Source organism: Mugil cephalus, chromosome 5, assembly GCF_022458985.1.
Source record: "Mugil cephalus isolate CIBA_MC_2020 chromosome 5, CIBA_Mcephalus_1.1, whole genome shotgun sequence".
Classification (NCBI taxonomy): domain Eukaryota; kingdom Metazoa; phylum Chordata; class Actinopteri; order Mugiliformes; family Mugilidae; genus Mugil; species Mugil cephalus.
Window position 1 is genome coordinate 20,603,627 of NC_061774.1, and position 17,225 is coordinate 20,620,851.

At 40.8% G+C, this 17,225-nt stretch overlaps 1 protein-coding gene across 1 annotated transcript; it reads left to right on the top strand.

Annotated features, from left to right (window-relative positions):
* Positions 1-10,631: 10,631 nt before the first annotated feature.
* On the top strand, positions 10,632-16,146 carry LOC125008232 (cilia- and flagella-associated protein 100-like). The gene is made up of 16 exons (XM_047585378.1): positions 10,632-10,727; positions 11,230-11,278; positions 11,368-11,439; positions 11,541-11,656; positions 11,791-12,010; positions 12,092-12,156; positions 12,800-12,963; positions 13,046-13,126; positions 13,288-13,460; positions 14,200-14,257; positions 14,586-14,628; positions 14,743-14,897; positions 14,982-15,111; positions 15,249-15,451; positions 15,611-15,704; positions 15,953-16,146. Exons 2-16 carry the CDS (start codon positions 11,239-11,241, stop codon positions 16,076-16,078), a joined length of 1,740 nt encoding a protein of 579 aa, XP_047441334.1. The 5' UTR covers positions 10,632-10,727; positions 11,230-11,238; the 3' UTR covers positions 16,079-16,146.
* Positions 16,147-17,225: the final 1,079 nt, after the last annotated feature.

Consider the following 17,225-nt stretch of genomic DNA (forward strand, 5'->3'; position numbering starts at 1 on the left):
AATTTGTGGTCTAGAAAAAGTCAGCATTCGTGGTTTCGTGCAAACAACAGCAATTTTATTGCGTATCGAAAAACAAGAGATAAAAGCTTGTGTGAGAAAACAAACAGGAAATTGGTCACTGGATCCTCATTAGTGCTGATCTCCTGACACTTAGCGGTAGCTGCACTTGTTGACCGCAGATTGTCGAACACATGGCACTCCCTGCATTTAATGCGGCGGGTTGTCGTCAAATATTTATCATGTTGATAAATATGAAGCTTGAAATTATGGTGCTGCACTTTATGCTGCTACAGTCGCGTCTGGAGAAATGAAGCCGCACTTTGGACCATTTCAGTATCTGTGCCACTGTGTCTTTTTTTTCATCATGTGATGTGAATGAAGCTTCGATGTAAAGATTCTTCTTCCTTTTTATGGCGGTTGGCAAACAAGTTTCAGGTGCATCGATAAGAGTGAATAGATATGAATGAATACTGTCTTTTTTCCCCTGTTATGATATGAATCTTTAATATAACGGCATGATATGATTACACAGAGTGTGGAACGCTTTGCCACAAGACACTGTTTCAGACCGGACCATTTTCAGTGTAGCGCTTCTAAACGCAACATGGTGCAACTCTGTCACTGTGAGCTGTGGTGAAGATAGAAATGTTCAAAAAATGAAGCAGCAGAAGGAGAGGACTTGTGCCAAACAACAAAGGTGTCATGTCGGTTGTTTGGATTTTTTTAGGGTGACCAGACGTCCCCGATTTCTGGGGACAGTCCCCATTTTATATGGCTATAGCTGTCCCTGAAAGTGTCCCCAACTTTAGCTTTTTATGAATGAGAAAAAAAAAAATGTTGTGCGCAGACTACAATTATTACGGTAGCCGGTCACGCTGCTATTGACGTTACAGACATAACAGTTTAAATATGTTTAAATATGAATAAACATGTCGAAATAAATGAAACATATAATGACAATTGTCTCCGTTTATTAATTTCATCTTAACTTTTTATTTTTTCATCTCTCTAAATGTCCTCGTCAGCAGGTGCTTCTAACATGGGGCCACGCAAACCTGTTTTACTATAGTGTGGGATTATTCTACAATATTTACTCATCATCACAGTGAAATAGTCCATCCTTGATCGATCTACTGCATTAATCCCTCTCTCAACCAGTAGAAAATGTTGTGAACATGTGATTACACATGAAAAAAAATTTTTTTTTTGGCCATACCGCCCAACGCCCTAAGCATGAAGGCTAATGATATCTATGAATTGAACCAGTTGGGACCAATTCTTTAAAAGAACTGGTTATCGGTGCCCGTCCCTTTATATTTTATAAGTCGGTGAAGACGAAAACCAAGGTAAATGAATTACCGTGCTAACATGGTGTTGCTCTATATTCACCAACACCATAAGATCTTTTTAAGATAATTTATGTCAATCTGTCATTCCTTTTTATATATATATACTGTTCCTACTTTACTCCTTCATGCAAACTGTGGCACTGGAAAGTTTCTTCTACAGCGAGCGACTACCGAGGTGGATTCTCATTTAACTAAAAATATCAGTGGGACATACTTAGCTCTCTCGGAAAGACTGACGAAAGAGACCCTTAGTGAAACTAGTTGAACTGTGGTTAAGCAAGAAGAAGCGGCGTCGCACATCTGTGTCTGCTCTGGATTTTGTATAGTTACACAACCGGCTGTAACGTTGATTTAACTCATTCCGGGAAATGCTGCAACGCTGGGATTAGTTACTATGAAAAATGGGAAGCGTTTCCATCGAAGCCCTCTCTTTCCTGGCCTGATTGCTGGGAGGATCTTGCTTCAGTTTCTGTATTGAGGCGGATGCTGTATAAATAGGCACACTGGAAATAGACCCTCACTCTCAGAGGAGCCTCTCAAGAGAGGGCCCGGACCCATGGCCAGATTTCCGACGCTGAGATATAGGCCAGGACATTACAGACATCTGGAGTGTGATGGTGTTTTGTGGAATCCCTCCACATTTTGAGAGCAGCAGTTCAAACTCTTTGGGATCAGCACGTCTCTCAAACAGGAAACTTAACCACCACTCTTTTAAAGCACTGAAAGTTTTTTCTTATTTACCTCCTGCAGCCAAAACATTCATTCATTTACAATCCATTTGCTCGTCTATGCCTCATTTGCTCTGTGCCATGACGTCCAGAGCTGTTATCTTCAGCAGCGTGCGCAAGTTTGTTTATTTGTTTCCTCTCAGTCCCTGTCCGGAGTGATGTTGTTGCAATTACGTTGTGCATGAACAGGCGTGTTTGCCCTGGAAGACGTCTGTGTCATTTACAAGGCTCTAATGAATGATGAGCTCTCCTTACCGTTCGTATATCTGGTGACATTTTCTGTTCAGTTATGACATCTTACCAGACAGCATGAGTAGCTACGCTTATCATTTGTCTTAAACAACCCCTGACTGGCATTTACATGATTAAAGCAGCACACATGCATTTTTTTTTTTTTTTTTTGCCACTGCGTAACAGTATAACAACCTGTGCACACAAAACACACCTGTAGCTGCTTTTTTTGCTCTCTAAAACAAAACTTAACCAAAAAGAGACACTTGAACATGCATCAGTATTATATTAACAGAGGAGCAGCTCCATCATCCATCGTTATACGAAGCCTTTGGTTTTAAACAAACTGAAAACCTACAGGGACTGAAAAATGGAAAAACTGCAGTTTGTCAAACTTGAAGCTTCCTCCAAAGGTGAGTCAATCCTTATAGACCTCCAAGGCCACATTTACAGCAGAAATAAACGTGTTTACAGCCTTGGGTTGTACCAAAGAAAATAAAACGTAGCAGATACCTGAATAGGTGCAGATAGACATTTTATATGTATAAAGCTGGTGCCATCCAAGGTGAGTATAAAAACAGCTCTTCAGGAATCTTATAGGTGACTTCACTCAGGGTTCATCCATCTTTATGTACAACTAATGTTTAGATGTGGTTAAAAGTGGCCGTGCAACAGCATTTCACAATAAAGGTCACTTCTTCTTCTTTTCTTTTTTTTTTTTAACAATGCTTTCCAACACCTGTCCAAGAAGCAGGGAGACTGACAGTAATGGCCACATTGCTTCAGTGTTTCATCATGTCATGACTGATTTAAACAGAGCCCACACACTGAGCGTTCACTTTCCAACTGCTCATTAGCTAATAGCTCCTTTTCAAGAACATATTTCGCAATTTGTTAAGAGTGAATGGAGGAGATGTAATGTGACACTACCAGAAAAAAGAAAAAAGGGAAAGAAAGAGACAGAGACTGAAAAAAAAAAAAATATGCATGAAAATCTCAGAGGAGCAAAATGGCAGCCGAAAGGAATCTAACCCAAATCTCTCTTCATTTTCCCGTCCCCTGAGTGGCACGGCACTTCAAGGGAAAGTGATTTGCATGCAATTGTCTTCTGATTAAATCCTAATCTATTTTTAAACCTCGGTGATTGGACAGTCTTTGCTATAAGGTCTCTTTTAAACGGACGACTTCCGGTGTCAGTCCATGTGGGTGAAGGGCGACTGCCGTTAGCGCGCCACCTGTTGCGGTGTTAGCTGCTTGCTAGCACGTAGCGCTACAGGCTGGCACAAGTCATTCGATCCTGAAATTGGTGGTTTGATTCTGAACTTGAACGCGTCCTTGGTGCAAGAAAATGTTGCCTGAGCGATGGAGACAGTGTGCGGTAAATCAAGCTAAATGTCCAGAGGATGACTATGTACAACGCCACATTATCAAAGTCAATTAAATTATCTCTTTAATCCCACTGGAGGACAAAACAAGTATCAATATGGCGATGACAGCATTAAAGACTATTATTATCCTCCCAGAGCAAATTATTCCAGATTTGGAGCGATTAGTGGTTTTAAATGAAGTAAATTTGTGGGCCAAGGTGAAAGAGCTCATTATCCTTTGTCATTAGAGTTTTAGTTCAAGAGGTGGATCCAATAATTCTCCACAGTCTCAATGGCAATTAACTTTCGTGGGGTACGATCCAGTATACAGAGACAACAATACAATTAAAAGGCTTCCTGCTATATTAAACCCAACACTGTCCATTAGGCAGAGACAATAGACAACGCTGGGCACCACAGGCGTAGGTTACAGGATAAAATACTTGTACATGTGTCTCCGGAGACGTTTGGACGTCCCTGTCAGAATATATAATTTCGCCAGTTAATCATTTCCCTTTAAGACGTCCTTTCGCTGCCAAATTATTGTCACCCGGAAATCCAAATGCAGAAGAGAGCGCGTTTCTCCAGACAAGACCGGGCGTCTGTCTGCTAACGAGTTTTTAATTATGTGAGGATTAATTCTGCTGGGATCAAAGCCGACAGGCACGGACAGATCCCCCCCAAATATTCAGCTGTATATTCCCACTGAAAGGAAAGTACACATCGCTCTCAAGCTCTTAGATTTGCTAATGAAAATGCTAAGTGGAAACGTATGTGTTGATTCGTTGGGGGCTTACGGGACTTAGAAGAAAGGCAATATTTACAGATCGAATAACACATCGGTGAACTACGTGTATTTGAGGCCTCTTGAGTAGCACGTTAAATGGATAATTTGTAATGTTTCTATGAGTAGCTTCACCTCTAAGAAGAAAGTAGGTGTTTAGATTTAGATTTATCCAGATGTGAATTCACAATAAATTAAACTATTTAAAGGTAACGTTACTTCTTGTCATATTTCTCTTTGGGTCAGTCAGCCCAATTGGTGGCGTTTTGCCTCAACAATGAACATCCATGATGAAGTCAGGGGCGGAGCCAGAAATTTATCATTATTTTTACTTATTGCTATTCAGGGGTAGCAATAAATAGATACCTGAAATGTCTTAGATGACTGTCTTCAATATTATAACTGTTACTGTAGTTGTTTTTATTTATTTTTTTTAGTGTGACTGTCAAGTAGGGGGGAGTTGAGGTTGTTGTAGGTGGTGACCCAGATGCAGGACTTCTGATGAGGCAGGATCTCCAAAACAAAAAGGTATTTAATAATTTAAAAAAAGCACTGCGCGTTCCAGGAAAACCAAAAACCAAAAATACAAAGGAATTGTCAAACATGGCAAGGTAACATAGAACACGACGTGGACCAAGGACGAGGAAACATGGATCAGGACGTAAAGGTAACATTAACGACACGACGAGGAACAAAGGGAAAGGCAGGGCTATATATACACATGAGGACTGAGGGATGACCAGACACAGGTGAAACACATGAAGACAATCGACACATGTGAGACCAATAAACAATCACAAGACAAGGAGAAACAAAACAGGAAACCTAGCAACTTAACAAAATAAAACATGGACAGACTTGGACCTTATAACAATAGGCCTGTGACCATTCCTGTGAACTGAATCAGTAACAGAAAGTCTCATCAAATGTAAATATTAATAGACTTATATCAGCTTGTTCCCACTGTCCTAGACTGATACATTAAATGTCTTCTTTTAGTGTTTCCCCCCCAAACAAAATCCATGTCAATCACAAAGTCAGAAACTGTACATTAGCAAGTAATGGCATGGTACTCTGTGAACACAATGAAGAAAATAAAGGAAATTTTGTCATACGGGATTGAAACTTCTTAGCCTGTCTTCAAAGGATGTATTAAAGGAAAAACTTTAGTGGTGGCCAGGCAGGTTCATCAGCCCTGAATCGGTAGATGTCTAAAACAAGAAAAACTCTGTAAGACATTTCAACCATATCAGGTTACCTTTTCACTTACTTTGTGGTTAATTTCTTCAGAGTTGTCAACATATTCAGGAGGTTTTATTCTAGTAGTTGATGGGTCTTAATATCAGGATGATGAATATTTACCATTTTGTCCAAGGAGGCCAGCTGAGAGTTACTGTATCTCCCATTTCAGTTTTACAGTGTCAGTAGTGACAGTCCCCCAAAGGCATAAAATAATGAAGCTGAACATTTACACTTAAATATTTGAGTATTTTTAACTCGTGTCTTTTTCCCCCCATACAGGTTAAGTGAATTCATGTGCATGTGTGCAAAAATAAATGCCGCACATTTTCAATTAAAGCCTTTTTACTCAGTATTTTTTTTTTTTTTTCAGGAAAATTAAAATGTTAATACCGTTAACTTTTACAAGACCTTTCTTTGCATGAAAGACAAGTGTGAACTGGGCTGGCTCTGCTGATAGACAGACGTTTGGAGGATTTGAATAATGTCTCAGGTTTTTTTTTTTTTTCTGCTGTATGTCAAGCTGCAGCTTCTCTCTCTCCCTCTGTAAATAATTACTCTGCGTAAACTAGCATTGGACATGCTTCTGAGCCTCCTATATTTAGAACATGTCTTCCCAAAGTCCCAATTCACAGTGTAGTAATTCATTCAATTAAACAGATTGTTTGAAAGAACAGGCGAGGATAACCATAATACCAAACATAATCAATTGGGAATATTAATTAAACGGTGAGGCTTTTCCAATCACGCCCCACATACATACATTCATTAAATATTTACGGCTGACGTGATTATTTTTTTCGAAATACTCGAATGAATGAGTCAAAAAGTTAAAACAAACACGACTCTCGGACCTCGGAAACCGACAGAATTGTCAGTGGTTTTGTACCAGAACAAAGCTGGTGGTCGGTTCTGCAGAAGAGTTGGATCCGAAACAGAGAAACAGGAAATAAATGTCAAGTAAAATAGAATGAACTGGTGAAATAGAGTGAATGGGTTGAGGGGAGGGGCCTCAGTGGATCATCCCACAGATACTTGATCAGTTTAGGATCTAGTGAACCATTTTTGTGTGTCTGTGTCATTGCTGTGGGGTGGGGGTGCCTGGTCTGGTCTGGGTGGGTGGTAAATATCTAAGTGACATCCACATGGGTGAATGCCAGGTCCAAAAGTTTCCCAGCAAAACACTGAATCATCACAAGCTTATCAGTGTTATTTACTTCTTCTGTAGGTGGTTTTAATGTTGTGGCTGATCGGTGTATATGTGCATATACTACACTGTAGTTTTTGTGTCATCTCTCAAGACTTTTGTTAAGACTCCCACAATCCTACTGTCTCAGTTGAGAGTTGAGTTGAGAACATGATAAAAAATAATTTAAAAAATGGTTTATACATATGGTAATTTATGTAGATTTACATGAATGGTCCTTTTCATATTATTATAAGAAAGTTTTGCGCTTGCATATTGGTTAAATTCCATATTCCAGTCATTGAAGAAGGTTGTGGGTATGGAGGGACGTTTTTTGAGGAAAAACAGATTTTGTTTTTCTTTGTTTGTGTGTTTTTGGACTCAGACCCCAGCCATCAAAGGGCCGACCCATCACCACATCCCTTCCAAAAGCAACACTTTTATTAGGGAGCCGTCAGTCTTGATGTCGTAGGTTGCAGAGTGGCCGTGCCCCACTGCCCCTCGAAGCTCTCAGAGGCAGTTATAGATAATGGATGGATCATAAAGTTTGCATGTTCTCCCTGTTCTTGCGTGGGTTTTCTCTCAGTGCTTCCTCCCACAGTCCAAAGACATGCATGTTGGGTTAATTAGTGATTCTAAATTGACCGTATGCGAGTGTGAATGGTTGCGTGTCTTTAGCCCTGCTATACACTCTCGCCCAACGACAGCTGGAGAGGGCTGTAGCCCCAGGGCGACCCTCTAGAGGGTAACCAGTCTCGGACGGATAGATAATGTGTTCACAAGTTCAAGAGTGAAGCCTTTCAGGTTTCAGAACCCGACTTAACGTCTTTTTAATCGCAAATTGTAGCATGTGAAAATGGGGGGCAGAAGACGTTATCTATCAGTCAGCGCTTTACTCATTCAGTGATACAGGAGCTGTCTCAACAGCGCAACGTTTCACAAAGAGCGCCACACTAGACCTGTCAATCTAAGCCTCCTCCACATTAGGCCCCGCCCCCTAGCCTCAAACACTAGTTAGATATGTTTTTGTCAGGTATGTTTACAGGAGTTGCACAGAGAGGCAGTTTAAAATGTGTGCCAAAGTTACCATATATGGTTCCTTATCCTATAAACTGTTAAAATACTGAATGAAAACGTAATGTGAGTTATTAGTATGAACGTAATTCGATTCTGGCATTTGCAGATCTTCAACATCAACATATCCTGCAGGTGATATAGATCTCTGTCAACCACATCCAGGCAGGGGAGCAGTTTTTTTTTGTTTTTTTGTTTTTTTGCTCATGCCATCACCTCACAAATTGCACACCACATGTCAGCACCCATTCAGCTCAGCCTCACTCCAAATACATAACGCACATCATTGCGTTATGCATCGCCAGTGTTGCATCACAATACAACACGTATTTCACATGCGTGCAGCTCAGTTTATGTAATCTGTTAATCATCTTCAATAATGGGCCACAAACTGGGAAACACATTCCTTGTGCGTGAGTGTGTGAGTTGTAATCAGAATCCTCCTGTCAACAACAAACTTGGATTCATTGTGTGCGCTTGCATGATAAATGCTACTTATTGTTTCTGCAAAGTAAAAATAGGTAAATAAATAAAAAGACAAGCTATGAGCAACGTTTTGGCAGACGCACGGAACAACCTCGCTCCATAAAACCGTGCAGTAGCCTACAGTCATGAAGACCTAAACCCATTGTGCATCTCCGAGCCACCACAGCAGCTGTCTGACAGCGTGGCAGCTCCAACTCGGCTCTAATGTTTGTTTCATGACAGGAGGGCAGTGCTGTTATTTTTTATTTTCTTTCACTCAACATACTGCAAGAGAAATACCCTTCAAGAATCCATCCATCTCATATTTATTCTAAGACAGACCCCAAAAATAACACGTTCCTCAAGAAGCGCATTCTTCTCCGCGTGCATTCATTTCCTTCAACAACAAAAAAAACAAAACATAAAAAAACAGTTTTGAGTCGATTGAATCTGGAGGCATGAATTGTGTTTAAAGAAAGCCTGTCAGTTTCATCATGCACAGAGGGCTGAATGTTCACCGCTTATATAATATCTACCATCTTTGGGCTTCTTAAGCGGAGGAGGTGGAAGCAAACTGTAACGCGCAAACAAACCGAGCAACGCTGTGTAAGAAACCGGACACATTTACCTCGTCGTCCTCACGTTACGGTCAGCGTCGCCTGCAACGCGAGGGCCGTGACTTTGTTTGGGGAAAAAAACAAAACATTGAAAGGATTTTATGAAAGCAAAGTTGAAAGTGAGCTGAAAATCTTTGTGCTTGTGCTCAGGTTTCCTGTAAAACCCGGCTCACGAAGCGTTTCCTTCGACTCTGAATTAAAACACCGTTCCTCTTTTCTTACACAACGTGCCCTTTTTCTGCGGAGTGAGCCAACACTCCCCCCCACGTGTTTGCATTACTTTAACCCGGCAAACTGACACTGGGATTTCCTACGAGCGAAGTGTGGTTGTGTGGGCTGCTTTGTTGAGCCGAGATGTGCAGGGTCATGTGTGGATGCGTGGGAGGGGGATGTACAGTATCGGGTTCTAAGTATATTCGCCGACGACTATCGAGTCAAGTCGACTTAGGGAGAAATTACCACCGGCACAAATTCTACTCACGGATACAAACATGTCTACAACATCCTTCAACATCATTTCTTTTAATGTTGAATCCGTCTTTCTCTCGAGGAGGCTATTCAGGATGAAATGATGCTGGATTTTGCCTGATATGAACCGTGTGATCGCTCTGTGCCATCTAGTGGAGAACGAATGAGCCACAGAACTGATGTGCGAGTTTGAAATCCTCTTCCTGCGACTGCCTTACACGTTAGCTGTAAGTGGACGAATTAGGCAACAACAACAACGAGGAACCTGAACCTAACCTCTCCTGACCTTGTTAGGTTAATTAGTGGTTCTAAGTTGGCCATATTTGTGCATGTGTGTGCGCGGTTGCTCGTCTTTCTGTGTTGGACCGGCGACCTGTTCAGGATGCACCTTGCCTCTTGTCCGGAGACAGATGGGATTGCTCCGCCCCCACCCCCACCCTCACACCCACCCCCACTCCGAACCCCATGACCTTCTTAGGATAGCGGTAAATACATGTACATAATTAATTAGCCACCTTGCATCATATATTTGTACAAGGTGGCTGTTTTTCTATTGTTTGATGCACAGTATCCTTCCCCTTTTAGTCATTAATTAGGCAGCACATATCCCCAGCAGGATGCAAACTTTTGAATACAACTGCATTATAATTGCACTTTTAACTCTGAATCCATACTTGGAAATTGCTTTTTGTGACTTTGTTATTGTATCTTTCCTAGCCAGGAAATTGTAATACTAATAATAAAAAAAATTATCACAAAAAAAGTCCATAGAGGTCCCAGCTGTCAACACATTAGACGCCCACTAACAACATCCTGTTTCCAGACACCACCGGACAATATCAGAAGGCCCATGTTCATTCTCTGATGAGCCACAACTGTTTTAGAGGCACAAGGGAGATCTACACAATATTAGGAAGGTGGTCATAATGTTATGCCAGATCGGTGTATATTCACATATGTAATAGGGAAATAATTATAATAATAATAATAATAATAATAATAATAATAGTGAATGAACAAATTGCACGATACATAAAGCCTACTATTTTAATTCACACATGTTCGTACTGTGCAAGTGAATGACCGGAGAAATTACACAGTAGTCAGTGAAGGCAGCAGTTACCATGACAACAGTACACAAACACTGACCCAGCTCGAGGCAGGAAGCAGACGACTGATGGTCTCTGGGTGCACAGAGTGTGTGCAGCATTATCAGACGGTAGGTTAACTTCATTATGATATGAACACACTGACGAAGAAGTTTAGAAAATGTAGCAGCTAGTTTTTATTTACCTGTATAACTGCATAACTTGTTGCTAATTTGGCAAAGAGCAGACGCTTAGAGAAAGTCCATAAAACTTATCTGTTTAAGCGTACCCTGCCAGTTCAATCATGTTTGGTCAGAAACAGAAAAATCAATAAATAAATAAAAAATTAGCATGCAAAATAACCAACTTTACTTTAGAGCTAAACTAGGTGCTACCAGAGTGACATAGCAGCAGCAGATTAGTTGTGTCAAAATTAAAAATGGCCGCTTTATGTACTTATTTCTTTTTTTTTTCTTTATTAACAAATTCCCACATTACAAAGTCGGTATCAATCAAATATTCCAGTCATAATGTAGCATATTTGACCAAGCAAAACATACATGAAAACAACACTGTGCTTTAAATGAGTTGTATTAGCTCTTATCGACTTCCTTCTCTTTTCGAAACCTGCAGCCAAATTAAATGCTGAACCCAGAGATGTCGTCACCACAGCCTGGGAGCAGTAAGTGCTTCACACATACAGTAACAATGTCGATACGCTCGGTGACTGATGACTAATTTGGGCCATTATTAACGATATGTTTTCACCAGAAGGAGCAGAGATTTCTTCGGAAAGCCTCGTTGTTTCAGAGGTTGTCAGCTCTGCCAAATCACAACACACAGGTACAGTGGGCTAAGTGGCAGATCCCCGAGAATAGAAAAAATTAATAATGAAGCAACATTCAACTATATGCTCGGTTTTGTCTTCGTTTCAATGTGTGTAGGGATGAGGAGGAGGAGGAGGAGGAGGACGAAGGGAACACAACCGAGCCCATTCAAAGTGCCAGACAGTAACAGCATATTTCTTCAGAGTGTAAATGAAAGAGCGGACCGAAAAGAGGTTTGTATTTGAGCACAGCTGTGCACATAGAAATGGAAGACTCTCCATCCACTGCGTTCCACTTTCATGCAGAGAGAGAAACACGTGTCTTTGCCAAATTGAAGTCGTGCTGCTGTTCGCCTTTTCATGCTCAGGAGATGCGCAAATTTCTGGCTCTGCCGATTGATGAGAAGACGACCCACGCTGCAAGAATGATGGCCAAGCTGAAGAAAGAGCTGGTGGGAGAGCAGGAGGAGGAGGAGGAGGAGGAGGCAAATGAGAAGACAAAGAATCTAAAACAAATCAAGAGTAAGAGTGTTCTCTGTGATCTAACATCAGCCAGGCGTGAGGTGAAGATGGCCATGATGAAACAAGGTAAGCGGAGGAGTAGAAGTCAAAGTCTGTTAAAAGTTCTACTTCCAAGCAAATTAACTAACGTACGTTTTCCGTCCCTAGAAAACATGATGAAAGACAACAAGCATAACTTAATCTTCATGGAACGACAGAAGGCAGTGTTGGAGGTAAATAAGACAAGACAGAAGCTGGTCTGTTATTCATCTAAATTAGAGAAAAGTGCTGTGATGTATTACAACACCTTAAGGTTGAGGTTGTGCAAGACACAGACAAAGTTAATGCATATGAGATTAAGATATCCCAACATTTAGTCTTCCATACGGGCAAATGAAGTTCATCTCATCCATGACATCCATGCACCTGCAAGTGTGCACCTATCAGGCATAACATTATGACCACCTTCCTAATATGGTGTAGGTTTTTCATACTTTTGCATCCTGCTGGGGGTGGCTGCTGCCATCTGGGAGTGTCATTGCTATGGGGTGGGGGTGTCGAGTCTGATCTACGTTGGTGCTACATGTTAAAGTAACATGCACATGAATGCCAGGTCCTAAAGTTTCCTAGCAGAACACTGAATTGTCACAAGATGGTCGATGTTATTCGCTTCTCCTGTCAGTGGTTTTAATGTTATGGCTGATCTGCATGTGTCTGATTTGCATGAGTCTTGTCTTGTCCTCTGTGCTACCGAATAAGACTTGCATTAAAACACATTGTAAAGAACCTCAAAATTAAGTTAAACGAAGTGGTAAACTAACTTTTTTGCCTTCTTCTTGCCCACATTTAATCTCATCCTCATCCTCCTCACTTCAGTTGTCTCTGATGACGAAGCGGTCTGAGATTTCGAGGATGGACAAGGCCATTGCAAAAGAGGAGAGGCAGCTGAAACAGCTCGAAAAGATAATCGAGAACGACAACTCCACCTTCGAAGAGTTCCTCAGGGAGAACGAGAAGAAGTCCGTGGAGACCAGAACGCTGTAAGGAGAATCTAGGAACAGCTGCTGCTTTGTTGTTTGTTCTCTCTGCAAATTAAAATCGCCGTCACTCGTGTGTTGTCAGTTTTGAACGGGAAGCCAAGTCTAAACAGGAGAAGAACGCCGAGATCAGGAGGCTGACTTCTGAAATAACAACTATAAAAAGGTAGTATTCGGATAATCTTGTAAAGTTCAAAAGCATGAGTGTGCACATTACCCACGTTTTAGTGCATAAATGTGGAAGGACGCTATAAATAAAGGTGAATACATTTGAAGGGCGGTGTTAGAGTGTCATGTGGATTTAAATCTATTCTCCCCTTTTCATAGTGAACTTGCCAGGTTTGAGGAAATCCTGACAGACTACAAGAGATACAAAGAGCTTCTCTTCAAGCTGTCTCCTACAGAGTGGCAGGAGGCCCAGAAGACAAAAGCAAAGAAAGCGAAAGTCTCGTCTGGCAAAGACACAAAGAAAGACCAGAACGGGGACTCTGAAGAGACGGGTACTTTAACTTTAACTTTAAATAAATGAACAACACCAGGATGGTGGCACACTCTAAATATGAAGTGTACTTTTGTGGTTTACATCAACTGGAAATTACTCTTTGTTCGATAAACCCACTATTCTTATTCAAGTCAAAGTGTGTGAGTTAGGTTTCTTTAGGTTTTGTTTTTGTGGGTCTGACGTTGTGACGTTTTTTCTGATTTTTTCAGCCCCTTTTGGCTTTTTTGTCCCGAAAGTACATGAATAATTCATAAATAAACCTATGTATTTGGTTTAAGGGAATTTCTCGCCCTGTCTGGATGGCCTTTGCATGTCATGGCATGTTTGTTGGGTTGACTGGTAATTCTAAATTGACCGTAGGTGTGAGTGTGAATGGTTGTTTGTCTCCGTATTCGTCCAGGTTGAACCAAGTCTCTCGCCCGATGACTATCAAAGCTACCTTTCCTGAAACCATACTATTAGGTTGTTAAGCAGCAGTATTTTAGTTTGGGGTAAAGCAAATAATTCAGTTGAAAAATTAAAAACTTCTACATGGATGTGCCTTAAATTTACTTCGTATGAATGTAAACTGTTGATTTCAAAACACTCAAATTATTAACAGTAACTCTGTTAATGTAACTTTATTAAATGTATTAAACTTTATTTAATTACATGTTACCAATTGAAGTAACTCTTCTTTTTACAGTGCACTATGTTAATGTCCTCTCATTGTTTTTAATGACTCTTTAAAAACACAGATTTGGAGGGAAAAATGTCCAGTCCAGATCCAGTCCAACTGTCCACCAGCGAGACCAGGTTGGCCTCAGCACACAGTCATCTATCTATCTATCTATCTATCTATCTATCTATCTATCTATCTATCTATCTATCTATCTATCTATCTATCTATCTATCTATCTGTAATGTGTTGTTGTTCCTGCCATGTTGGATCATACCATGCAGTATTTAATGGGGGCTCCCTCTTGTGGCAGAGTCTTGGTGGTGACTTGAACATTTTGGTATAATTCTCAAACATCCTGCAGGCAATTTGAAATTTAAAACCCCAATTACGAAACCATGAATATAAGCATCCACAATACTTCTAGTACATGCAGCTGCAAAACCTCTTTCTTTGTCATTTCAGAGGCACAGATTCTGAACTGAACCAGGATAACTCGGAATATGAGGTTGGTTTCCTTCAACTAAAAAAACACATATTAAGCTAAGTTAAGTAGCATTTCCTTTTAATCTTTTGTGTTTAGCCACAGAGTGTGTCACCTTTGCTTGTTACCTCTTTGCAGGATGAGCCAGAGCTGTTCTTCACGGATCCCCAGCAGCTCGTGGACCTGATGACGGAGCTGACGGAGCAGAATCTGTCCCTCATTCAGAGCTGCACAAGAGTGCAGGAGACCCTGGAGGAGCTCCAACAGTCCATGGAGACGACCAGGAAGAAGATGTAAGCACGGTGCATGAAGTGTCAGGACATGAAGTGAATTAAATGTCACCGCAGACACTCACTCCGCTCTGTGTCTGTCTCAAGTGAAAAGGAGGAAGAGCAGACGAAACAGGAGATAGACGCCATGAAGCAAATGATTGACAAGGAGAAGGCGAGAGGCGCCAAGCTCGAACTGAAGGTTCAACTACACGTGTCACTGAACACAGAGGATGAAGTAAGGAAACAGATTGACATATTTTTACCAAATATTCCTATGTTTTAAATCATAAACCTGCTGTTAATGTCTCTCTGTGGTTACATGAGTGCTAACAGATCGTGCTAATGCTAAGAATCTGTTTCTCTGACTCACAGGATGTGGTGTTTGATGCTCTCAGTGAGAAGGTGGCGGAGGTGCATCGTAGCTGCGTGGATGATCGCATGGCCAACCTCAGCACCTTGGAGAAGCTGGCCAATATCGAGAACCGCCTGTCTTTAGTGCTGGAGGGTCTTGAGAGCATGCCCGAAGAAAAACTGGAGATGATGAACAAGATCAAGGACAGCGAGAAGAGGAGCAAGTATGGATCGCTGACTATGTTCTGCTTATTTGCTCAAAATCAATCAAGTAACAAATCAAACCTGAGGGCATTTTTTTTATTTATTTTTCCAATTTTGAAACTGAATAAGAAATCTAGTAGTTATGTAAAACTCCCGTCTCTCTTACATCATGACTGAAGGCAGCGTGAGGAAAAGCTGAGAGAGCAGAAAGAGAAACAGAAAGACAGGATGACGCGGTACCTGGAGAGATCTCTGGCTGACTCCAAGAAAATAGTAAGTTTATTTGCGTGGAATTTAGTTTTAAGCCCAATGACGTCTGGGATGGGCTCCAGCACCAGCAAGTGGTTACAAAAAATTAAAGAATGAATAATTGATATTTTAGTTTTATGTTTATCACAAGTAAATCCTGCTTTTAAAATTAAGAAAAAAATCAAAATATAGTAAAAGCCATTACAAAATATCAATATATTGTTTAGACTTTCGCAGCTGATTGAACTGAACACTTTCTGATTTTCCTTCAGAGTGGGAGGAAGCTCATGCCCAGATGCATGCCCATTGTCCGGAGAGTCAAAGTCAGCAATGTGGATGACGTCCCTCCTGAAGACCAGATGAACGAATACCTCTTTGGCACCGACGACACAGAGTAAAAGGAAAATTAAAAAAAAGATTTTTTTGTATTGAAAGCGAGAATTAAAGTGCAGTCTCCTTCACAACAGCTAAGACGCGAACATGTGTTTTTATGTGACACCCCATACACCACATTCATCACATGAGATTTAAAAAAAAAATAACATATTTGTAGTGTGAGTAAAGTACAATAACATTTTCCTTGTTTCCTTTGTATTTAAAAATACAAATGGTCTTATAGACCACAGGTGTCAAACATAACAACGAGCAACAGGAGAGTCCAATCTGGTTTGCAGCATGAATACTCCAATGAAAATAATTAACTAATTTGTGCACTGTTTCATTTAAAGAAGTGGACAGAACACAAGAACCAAACTGCAGACAGCAGCCTGCCCAAATTGCACTTTATTAATTTTTTTAAAGGATATTTTATTAAATTTAAACATCCCCATAACTGACTTTGCATTTACTTCTAAAACAAATGGAAAAAGTTTGGAGTTGTTGCTACTTGCTGTTATGACACAATGTTCCACTAATTTCATTTTAATTTAGTAGAGAAGGACAAACTGACATGTTGACCTTGATATATGCACCAAATTCAGAGGGAATCTACACAAAAGTCTTCCTCATGAAGTGCCGAAAAGTGAACTCAGGAAAAAGTACAGGTAAAATGGTGCGATACAGAGCACTTACGTCAAGTGTTAAAGGTTCAAGTGAAGGAGGAAGAAATAGGAGCGAAGAGGTGGTACTGATAAGGCTGAGATTGTTCTAGGGTATTGTTCTTTGAATAATACATTGAAACTGGTCGGGAAGCTTGATACTGGGCTGAATGAAGGGTGTCAGGAAATGGAGACGATAGAACATGTTATTATGTGGTGCCGGAGGTATGAGGAAAAAAAGAGGTGTGATGAGGAGGAACAGGCTGAGAAAATGTGCGGTGAAGGAGGAGGCTTATTAAACATAGAGGATAGGATACAGGGAAAGATACTGCTACAGTACCTAAGGGAAATTGGTATTTATCACCGGATTTAGGGAGCGATGCTGTAGAGAAGCTCCTGGGTGAAAAGAGGAAAGATAACGCAAACCATCTGACCGTTAACACTCACAGCTACGGCCATTTTAAAATCACCAATTAACCTGACCAGCCTATCACACGGCTAACGCTCA